The sequence below is a fragment of the Etheostoma spectabile genome, chromosome 19 (assembly GCF_008692095.1).
Source record: "Etheostoma spectabile isolate EspeVRDwgs_2016 chromosome 19, UIUC_Espe_1.0, whole genome shotgun sequence".
NCBI lineage: Eukaryota > Metazoa > Chordata > Actinopteri > Perciformes > Percidae > Etheostoma > Etheostoma spectabile.
In genome coordinates, this window is record NC_045751.1 from 11,211,277 (window position 1) to 11,222,319 (window position 11,043).

General features: G+C 42.2%; 1 protein-coding gene across 3 annotated transcripts in view; it reads right to left on the minus strand.

Annotated features, from left to right (window-relative positions):
- The window catches only part of col4a5 (collagen, type IV, alpha 5 (Alport syndrome)), an 82,680-nt gene that overhangs the window by 13,025 nt on the left and 58,612 nt on the right, over positions 1-11,043 (minus strand). For 2 of the 3 annotated variants that reach the window (XM_032499377.1, XM_032499378.1), the window contains 6 exons: positions 10,793-10,919; positions 9,371-9,550; positions 9,227-9,277; positions 7,655-7,840; positions 4,542-4,550; positions 809-817 (listed from right to left, as the gene is read on the minus strand). In XM_032499377.1, coding sequence (XP_032355268.1) covers positions 809-817; positions 4,542-4,550; positions 7,655-7,840; positions 9,227-9,277; positions 9,371-9,550; positions 10,793-10,919 — 562 coding nt within the window. The remainder of the gene's footprint in view (positions 1-808; positions 818-4,541; positions 4,551-7,654; positions 7,841-9,226; positions 9,278-9,370; positions 9,551-10,792; positions 10,920-11,043) is intronic. The other variant, XM_032499379.1, reaches the window with a different exon arrangement.

Below are 11,043 nucleotides of genomic sequence, written 5' to 3' on the forward strand. Positions count from 1 at the left end.
GTTACATACGTAACCCGAGACGTTTCTGCCAGTTTGCCAAACTCGCTTTATATCCACCAATGAGCAGCGGCCACACAGAATCTGCGGATTATAAAGAACTTTGCGGGGGTTTACGCAGGTTTAAAAAAAAAAATTAAAATCGTCTAAAAATAAAACTGTGTAGAATGGTTAATACATCACCACCCTCAGATTTTCTTTCTTGGATCACCACTGAAAACAACAACAGCAATGGGCAGATTGTGTTTGGATCTGCTAATGAGAGCATGTGTTTTCTAAAGAGCAGTTTTTAACATTTGTCTGTCAAAAATGGAAAAGAAGAAGCAGAAAAAAACAAAAAACAAAACAATTGTGCTCCATCAAAATGGCAAGAAAACATCAGAATGAAAGTTATGCAAGAGTAAGGGGGATTATGATCAGTCCTGAGTGTCCCGCCTGTCCTGCGGGGTAAAGAGAGGGTCAAAAATACAAAAAGAAACTGACATCAACCTATTAACTGATTTTCACTCATTCTCAGTCCCTCCATGATGTGTTGGTCCTCATTAAAAACAGAGACCACAATACTAAACCATGTGTAATGATACTAATCAAGGGGCTGGGGTAAATGCATCTTCATAACAGTAAGTTGATGTATTTGAAAGTCAGTATCTCATTTAAAAAAAAAACAATTAAAAAAACAAAAAATTCAATTTTAACTCTACAAACTCAGACTTTTTAACAGCGAGCGTTTGAAGTGAATCCACCTCGAGCCCGTCATGAGCACACATGTACCACAGCATGAATCAAAACCATCAAACCACTGGACTCTAACCTGGAGGACCTAGGTTTCCCAGAATTCCCAGGTAAAGCGGAGCCCGGGTGACGGCACAGGGCAACAACAACAACAACAAAAGAAGAAGAAGAGGAGGTTTAGACAGAAGATCAGCACAGGAACACAGTCAGGCTAAACAGGATATAAGTATAAGTCTGTAAGTAGCGGGGACGTATTAAAAAGGCTACTGGACAACTTTGAAAGCTTCACTGCTGCTTGTTTGTAGTCTCATAAATAATTAATACTTATGTAATGGGGAGAATGGCCTACTGACCGTGCAGCTGTAGTTTTTTAAAAAAGTGATAAAGTAGCACCCAACAGCGCTCCCGTAGCTCAACATTTGCACCCAACTCACTGCTGAGGTTTTTGAAATGTATGGACCCCCCAGGAGGTCAAATATTACGCCTACTGATTTGTGTTCTCACATTATTCATGCACCCGAAGTACAATTAAAGGGATAGTTCAACTATTTTTTAAAGTGTGGTTGTCTGAGCAACTTCTCCTTGTACCTTGCACGGCAGCCTCGGCCACAGTGTATGAAAAAAAATCCCTTCATGTGACCACATGTACTGTGTGTTGTCCAGTGCGTCATTGTGATCATTGTGTTTTTTTGTGTTGTATTCTTGTTTCTTCTTCTTCTCATGCTGTATCGGATGCTGGTGACTTTAATTTCCGTGCGGGAGTCATCCCAAAGGGATTAACAAAGCTAAATCTAATTCTAAGTCTAAGTCTGAATGGGGAATACTTCCTGTATGATGTAAAAGCGCTTTGAGTAGTTGTTAAGACTAGAGCGCAATATAAATACAGCACATTTACATTTACATTCTCCATAGTGAGTGTGTTAGCTCCAGTAGATGGTGGTCGGCAGGAGTACCGACACAGAAGCTGGACGGGGGCAGCAGCTGAACATGTTTTAGAAACCTCAAAACATCTACATCGGTTTAAGTGTACGCTATATTTAGAGGCTTTTCCCAGCTTTACCTTGCTGCCATACAACCTTTTACGACTGAAGCCGTTAAGTCTGCTCTCTTCAAAGCCTCCGGACTCCTTTAACAGAAACAGTCCTTTTACACACTGGAGTTGCTGCTGTCCCGATCGGTTAGTTAGTTTGTGTTCTTGTGTCACTTTGGATAAGGTGACCAGATTTCTCAGACAAAATCCGGGGACATTTTCAGCTCCGAAGCGTATTTACCTCCAAAACAAGTAATGTTTTTACTTTTGTAAAACTTAAAACGGGGACACTAGACCTAGAGCTGTTCTCATTAGGGGCTGAGCCCCCCCAAGGTCTGATCCTAGACCCACCCCTGCTGCTACTTCATACTCCCCTCTACTACACCTCAGAGGGGAATGTTTCAAGATAGAAAGTCTTAATATTTCAAGATAAAAAATCCTAATACTTCAAGATAAAAAGTCCTAATATTTCAAGATAGAAAGTCCTTATAGTCCTAATATTTCAAGATAGTAAGTCCTAATATTTCAAGATAGTAAGTCCTAATATTTCAAGATAGAAAGTCCTAATATTTCAAGATAAAAAATCCTAATACTTCAAGATAGAAAGTCATAATATTTCAAGATAGAAAGTCCTTATAGTCCTAATATTTCAAGATAGTAAGTCCTAATATTTCAAGATAGAAAGTCCTAATAGTCCTAATATTTCAAGATAGAAAGTCTTAATATTTCAAGATAGAAAGTCTCAATATTTCATAATGTTGTAATGTTTACTGAACTGCTGACAGCTTTTGCTTTACTGCTCAAGGCCTGTTTCTGCAACAGCTCATTGAGAATCAGATACAACAAAAACTACTGAGGACATATTTTCCTTTGACATTGATGAAGTATTAAACGAGATCGCTGCAGTCGGCAGAAACAAGCTACAGTGGAAGTTAATAGGATAATTGTCCAGCTTGTATTTACGTTCATAAAAGTGCTTGTTTAGCTGCTAACAGACTCAGATTAATATTCTAAGTGTCTGACAACATTATGGAAAGGATTTCTAAGGAGGTCGACCTTTCTGTTAAAGATTAAGATCCTTTTTAAAACATAAAAGTTCGCGAAATTGCGTTCGCTAAACGCACCAGACTCCATGTAAATAATAAGTGATTTTAGCATCGTAAAACACGGCTTCTAAAACCTCTCTGAGCACCGCTGGCTCTGGCTGTCTTGAGTCTGCGTGTGTAGGGTGTGCGACTATCGGCTACGTTTTGTCAGTATTTTCTTTCTTTCATTCCAATTTCGGGTCTGTCAGTCACAGTGAAAACCGGGGACATTTCCGGGGACAGATCCAGCCGGGGACAAGTCGCTAAAATCGGGGACTGTCCCCGGAAACCGGGGACGTCTGGTCACCCTAACTTTGGAGGATTCAAAGTGACTTTAGAGCCCAGTTCAGTCCACAAGATTTGTGACGAGACAAAACGGATTTAGAACGTTGCAGGAAAAAGAGTCTCAGCCTGTCTCAGTCAGCTGGTCTCAAACCAGCTGCAACTCAGCTGTTCAAGCTGCAGAGTCTGGTTTTAGGACGTGAGAGGACGTCAGAGGACTTGAGAGGACGTCAGAGGACATGAGAGGACGTCACAGGACGTCAGAAGACGTGAGAGGACGTCAGAGGACATGAGAGGACATCAGAGGATGTCAGCTGTTTCAACAGCCAATAGAGGAGTCAGCTGGCCAAGTCAGCTACCAACTTTAGAAATAAAACTATGTATAATCCATTTTCTCTCTACGTTACAAACTGTCAACTGGTCGAACTGAAGAGAGCTTCAGACGGAGGCTCAACAAGCGAGCACGGTACGTGGCGGAGCGAGCTAGAGAGTGACCGAAGAGAGGGAATCAGAGAAATAAAATGTTGTTTTCTCCATTTTATCTCTACTAGAAATGCTACTGTAGCAAGATTCTCACTGTCGCTAACGTCATCCACATTCATATCTTTAAACACAACAAATGATATTTCAAGCTACAAAAAAGCCTCAAAGTAACTGAAGTACAAAGAGTTGTTGCTACGGTGATGATACACCGTGTCGTCTCGTTCGTTAACCTATAAACTGGCTTTGGTCTCAGTCGCACTAAAACAAAACGTAACTAACCGATGGAGGCAGCAGTGGAGCAGCAACTACCATAAAATGAGTCTGGTGGCTTTGGTCTCAAAACCACTGAGGACATTTTGTCTTGTTGTTCTACTATGTGACCACCCGGGGGAGAGATACTCTTAACAGCGAGTTGGGAGGACATTTTTGAGATTTGGGAGGTACTGGCTGCTATGACAAAACATTTAAGCTCTAGTATTTTTAAATCATAACAACAGTTTAGTGAAATCCATCAGAACTACAATTCCAGTAAGTGACACTAAAAGCAAAGATTTGGGGTGAGTTAGTTATATGGTGCTCAAACTGTACCGTGCTAAATGCATAGCACACTCTGCATGTCACATTGGTATTTTTCATGCTACTTGTGCCAGAAAAGGACAGAGTTTTAAACTCCACTACTGTGTGTGATTTATAATTATCATCATAAAACAATGTATTATTTTTTTTTAAAGGTGCTTACTTGTTAAAAGGTGCATTAAACTACCATCAGTGTGCATAGAAAGTGAAAGAAGACAGTCGTTAGAAGAAGAACTAAAGAGTGAGAGAAGAGAAAATGCAGCGATTTCCCAGTGGGAATGTGTTCCCTTTAGATCAGAGGGTGGGGTTAGACTGTGAGGAGCGTGCAGGAGACGTCTGGACGCCGTTGGTCTGACCTGCGGGACCTGCGGTGACCGGATGCACGTGTCATCACATGAGGAGGCGGGGCCACACCGCAGTGGGTGGGGCCAAGCCACCGGAAACACAGGGGGTTAAATGTCATGGCTTCATTTTGTCACTCTGATGCGTTATCTTGGAACCCACTGCCGTTCTAGGCAAGATCCGACTGTAGAAATACATTTCTATGGACCCGCCCTTTAATAGCATTCGTGCGCTACGATTGGCGAGGCGTCCATGCTTGTGCAAGGTAATGGAACCGGATTTGTCACGGGCCTATCCACTGGCCAATCGGCTTTCCTAATCTTGACTACTCAAAGTCAATGCCTAACCTCAACCAATCGGGCTGCTTCAGAGGGCGGGTCTTCCCTGGATCTGCAGTGGGATCCATTAAAACGCCACCCTGACACCCACAAAAACACGTTTTACCAGCCTAACACAGTGCTGGTGTGGACATTTGCATATACACTCTTCAGATGGACCTGACAAAAAGTTATCAAAATCATTTTTGCAGTGTTGTACTGATTGTTCAAATGGGCGTGGCCTATTATAGCCAAAAAATACATTAAGAATGGATGTAAAAACTGTTTTCAATTCCCTACAGACCTTGCCGCTCCCGTCACAACTTTAATTTGAAATGTATTTTCCCTGCTTGTATTTTTAAAGTTTTCCGAGTGAATGTTGCTAGGTTGTAGTGATGTGAACGTGGAGTAGATTCGTAGACACGATAGACATTGAGAATTACCCCCGGTTGTTGCACACTAACTTTTCCAAATGTGGAGATTTTGATGATAAACTAAAGGATGAAGTCTTTACTTATGGAATGCAGCCTACTACTTAAGCTTAAATCCCCATTTGATTAGGTTGATATTGCATTGTCACAAAGCTGAAAACAGGGCATTGTCTCTTTCTTAATTTGTGTTTTCGCATTTCACTCCAAACCCCTGCACTGGCTCCTTGTATCACACTGTGTGCACGATCCATCTGAGGCCTGTCCACTGGTTTTTTCCAGCATTGTGTTAGGCTTTTATTCTCAGATTGTGTTGGGACAAACAGTTTCCATGCAGATGAATGATTGGTGGGACATAAACATGATGCAGCAAAGCCTGACGCAAACCCAGACACCCCCAACTGGACTCTTCTTGTTTAAGGTGATAGGAGCTAGCAGTATCCATATTATTACCCATAATAACTCATGTTAAAAGGCCCGGAAAGCCTGTTTTCTTAATCATCTTCCTACATTAAGCAATTGTTTGCAATTTCATGGATTTGCTTTTATTTCTGTGTTTTTTGTTAGGTCTGCTCAATTATGGCAACAAAAAAATCATAATCACGATTAAGCAACAAAAAATCTTTAACAATGGATTTTTGTGAACTTGAAATATGTAATTCAGCTGCAAAAAAACTAAGTAAACATGTTTGTTGCTTGCTTCTGTTGCCTGACGAAGCTGATTAGCTGGGTTTTTGAGCGTAAAGCGTCATAGTTTTTCTTTCAGTGTTGTATTTAGTCATTAAATATGTATATTTAAGATCTTGAACTCCGTTTTGAAGATGCAAGTCAAGAGTTTGTTTGAGTTTGTCTCAGGCTCAGCTGTTTTACACCAACATTTCTTCAGAGTGATCTAACACGACCACAAACACTGGACACACACGCACACACACACACACACACACACACACACACACACACACACACACACACACACACACACACACAAGACTTCAGGGCTGTGGAGAGACGGATAGATTACAGCTTCCCCCATCATCGTGGGATCAGGAGACGAGGGCAAGGGTGTGAGGGAGACATGAGGACGGATGGTTGGATGGATTGGTGGATAAAAGACAAAACACTTGGATGATCTGGAGACAACAGAGTGCCATAAACACAACATGCTCGTTTTTTTCGGGGTTCAAACCCCTCCCCCCCCCGTTGACAAACAGTGATTGGTGTATGAGGAGCACCCCCGACATTTCCTCATCCGTGCTCAGTGTTGTCGACAATGATTGGTAACGATGTGGTGCTCAAACAGTGACTCTTTTAGGCCGGTGGTGGGCGCCCCCATGCAAATCAGCCGACATGGAGATGAAAGCATTCCCATTTAAAGTGCACGTTTTCGGCCGTTTTGCTGTCTGGTTTTCACTGAACGGACCTGATTCACAAGGATTCATCATTTTTTTCTCTAGTTTGAGTAAATAATGTCCTAGGTAGTTTCTAAATGGGTGGTTTTTAAATAATTGTCTCGTTGCAGTTTTTTTAAACGTAATTGCCATTTCCTTGTTTGATCCACATTAGCTAAGGTCCTACAGGGCCGGAGCTCTCAACTGGTCTCTCCCTGGGACCCACATTAGCTAAGGTCCTACAGGGCCGGAGCTCTCAACTGGTCTCTCCCTGGGACCCACATTTTCCCATGGTCATTAAGTCACGACCCACATTCATAAAATTCAAACCAATAAATAAATACATATATTTACATGTGCAAAGTGCATTTCAGAGCACATTAATGAGAAAGTGATTAGGAACATGGAGAAAAGTGACTAAAAATAAATTAAATATCAAAACAACGGGTCCGCGACCCACCAGTTGAGAATCCCTGCTATGGGGTATGACTGTTGTTTGTAATGGATGATTTTGTCTAGATATGCCAACTTGTAATTATTAAAGTGATTATTGGTGTTATGTTGATTTTTATTGATGACGATCCATTTTATACTGCCAATTTTATGTAAGTTTAAGAACCTTTTTTTTTTTTTAAAGGAAAAAATGAACACTGTTTTATGAGAATTTAGAGGTACCTGTGTTTTTACATCGCCTGGGTAACATAAATGATATAAAGATAAAGTTGTATCCTGGGATTCATTCAACTTTAACTTGCTTGAAAAAGTACTAAAGTAAATAAATATCTTTTAAAAATTGACTGAGAGAGACAATTATATTGTATGTCGAGTATATTGTACAATTATCTTTGGTAAAATTTGGCATTGTCACAGCTCTAGCTGTAGGTGAGTATAACAAGCCACCACTTACTCTAGGTGGGACAGGGTTCATCAGAAAACCAGGCAGCACTTTTCTGGCAGCACGTGTGGTGACGAATATACATAAAAGGTGCTTTACCTGCTCGACCGGGAGGCCCAGGGGGTCCTTGTGATCCTTTGGGACCCAGCAGAGCCCGACCCGGGGGCCCAGGAGGTCCGATGTTGCCGGGAAGGCCAGGGGAGCCGGGGAAGCCGGTTTCTCCTTTAGTGCCGGGGAAACCAGGACTGCCAGAGGGGCCAGGGAGACCGGCGTCTCCCTTTGAGCCTGGGTGAGAGATCCAGGAGAGATTGTTATATCGGTGCAGCAACAATAATCAGGACAAACTTGCCTCTTACAGAAAGGGGACGGTTACCAGTGGAGGAAGTACTAAGATCCTTAAGTAAAAGTACTAATACCACACTGTAAAAATACTCTGCTACAAGTAAAAGTCCTCATGTCTTTTAATTAGCAAATGTACCTGCGCCCATCTTTGCGCCCCCATTTTTTCAAGCAAAAGTGGATTTGTACCCGCGCCAGATGCTTCACGGCATGCGCTTAGATTGTTAAAATAGGGGCCATCTTATTCTATAAACATGTGTTTTGTGGGCAAAAATCTTAATGTGTAAAGTAACTAGTAAGCAAAGCTGTCAGATGAATGCAGTCTGTGGTGTAGTCTACCTGATACGCAGGAATACACTGGATTCCCACTAGGAAAAGTCAAGGATGTCCATGAATACCCACTTACAAAAGCCTGAGGATACGTGACGATGTTTTGTGTCAGAACTTACACAAATTCATTCATAAATTTACCCCGTCTGTGTTGCAAGTCGCCAAGGAACAGCAACACAGTGGCTTGGCGTTCAAAAAACGCCAACATTTTTTAAAATGAACTAATGTGTATCACTATGGACCAGAGGTGCCCAAATTCTTTCATATGAAGGCTCAAAATGTATCTGGATGGAAGGCAATGGGCCAAGAATAAATGCTGATGTTTTGGAATACCGTAATTTTTGCCATTCTCCATAGACAAAACGTGTGTGTAGATTAAATGGGAAGTTTAACAGCACTGTGCTTTACATTACTGTTAAACTCAGATTAAGTACTTTTTAACTGCAGAAAATGTACGTTTTGTAGTCGTTACTTTTAAAATAAGAGGAAAATAAGCATGAGCATGTCAAATCCACGGCAGGCCAAAACAAAGAGAGCACGGGCCAAACGTGGCCCAAAATCGGTCAGCCTTGCTATAGACTATAGGAGATATACAACAAAAACAGGAAAAAACTAAAAATACACTATTTTTTGTTTCTGGTGAGCCGGCTCATGAAGCTTTTGCTGCTTCTAGTGACACTGCAGCAGACGTTAGTGTACAGAAAATATCAAATATCGGCCGGATGAGGCTTTTTTCTACACTTTAACACTCTAACATTACAAAAAACACATGGGGTCTCGCTCTGGGACGGGCGAGCATGACGCTGGGAGGGAAGAATCCCAGGATACTCTCTACAAAACACTAGACTACACCACTGAATGGAGTAAAAAGTAGAATATTTCTCCCTGAGTAGAAGTAGAAAGTGGCATGAAATGAAAAGACTGAAGTAAAGTTCCTCAACATGTGTGCTTAAGTACAGCGCTGGAGTAGTTAGTTACACGCCAGCACTGATAGGGACTCACCTGGCAACCCTGGAAGCCCCGGAGCACCGGGTCCGCCGTAACCAGGAAGCCCTGGAGTAGACGTGAATCACAAGTGCAACAAATCAAAAACAAAACGTGGAAATCTTGAATTTGGTCTTTTTTCCGAGCATTGTGCTGACTTACCGGGGTCTCCTTTGATTCCAGCCGGTCCTGGGATCCCGTCCCGACCTGCCTGACCCTTGTCTCCTGGCAACCCTGGTCCTCCTGGTCGGCCGGACTCTCCTGGTCTACCGGGAGCTCCGGTGGAACCCGGTGTACCAGGCCCTCCGTCGAGACCCTTGGGACCGGGGATACCCGGAGGTCCTGAGCGGAGAAGGTGGACAACACGTCAGCTTTGTTTTCAACACGACTGCAAGTCGACACCGAGCGCACAATGATTTAAAGGTACAGTCTGTAACATTTCTGCATTAAAATGTCAAAAGAAACGCCTGTCAGTGGCGTCATGTAACCTTTGACCTCTCTGGTTCCTCTAACTTCGGTCAAAACACGGGAACCCAGATGATGCATTCGAGAGCAATTGTAAATCATACAATGTCACGGAAAGATTTACACTCAGTAATCGTAATACAGCTTTTTTTTACAGTTGCGGAGTATAATTAGCTATGAATAAAGCTAGCGGGTCAGTTAGTGATACTAATCGAATGAAGAAAAAAGTAATTAGGTATGTGGGGTAAACTGCTAGGGCTGGGTATTGGCCTAAAAAACGTACTCATATCGGTAATCATACCAATACCGTGACTTTGATAGCATTTCCTGAACGATACTTATTTTGATACCAATTTTATAAAATCCATTTGAACGAAAATGAATTTGTCACAGCACAAATCTGTGTAAATCTGTGTCTGTCTCTGCGACGTTAAACCCAGTTCAGACCGAAGATTTGCGACAAGACTAAACATTTTCAGAATCTGAAGTTACGTGACCGTCTCTGCTCAACTCAAACAACAAAGAGTCGTCGTTATGGAGATGATACACCGTCTCATATTGTCGCATTGGTGTGAAGCGGCAGCTTTCAGAACGCTGCAGACCGGCTTGTTGCAAGTCTTTGGTCTGAACTGGGCTTATATTAGATCTTGGTAGAAACATGCTGCATGCTTATTGCCTTACTGGTGCTAATAGGACTTGCTCCTTATTGAAAGATATTGAAATGTGGTTTTAAATGACGAGGTAAATTTTCAATACTTGATACTAAGGAGGAAAAAAGTATTAAATTCAATACCCAGCCCTGGAAACTGGAGCTATTTTCAGTAGAATGACACGGAGAAACATTACCAAATGTAACATGAATACAACTTGAATAGATAAACTTGTTGCAGAACTTTTTAATTGGCAATGGTGTTTAATAATGAAGATAACAACTCCCATAATGCCATGCAACTTCACGGCGTCATCAAAAGTCTGTGTTTATGTACATCCATTGGTTTGATTAACCAGCCCTAGCGGCAGAAAGTGACATATTGTACGTTTAAAATATTAGCAGAGGACATGATGTCTGTACTTCTGTGGCTCTTTCTGAAACCCGCTGTAGTCAAACCTCAGACTCACCTTGTAGTCCTGGGATTCCGCTGTCGCCTTTGGGACCAGGCCCTCCTGGTAACCCTGGGAGACCGGGGGATCCTGCAGTTCCTTTCAGTCCTGAATTTCCTTGGAAACCTGGCTGACCTGGTTCACCCTTTGAGAGACAGAAAACACAAGGTGTGAAGCTAAAATGTGCACTCTGATTGGCCGAGCAAGGAGTCAGACACAAGTAAACATCGTAGCTGCTAAATATCTATTCCAAAGTTGTGGGGGGGGGG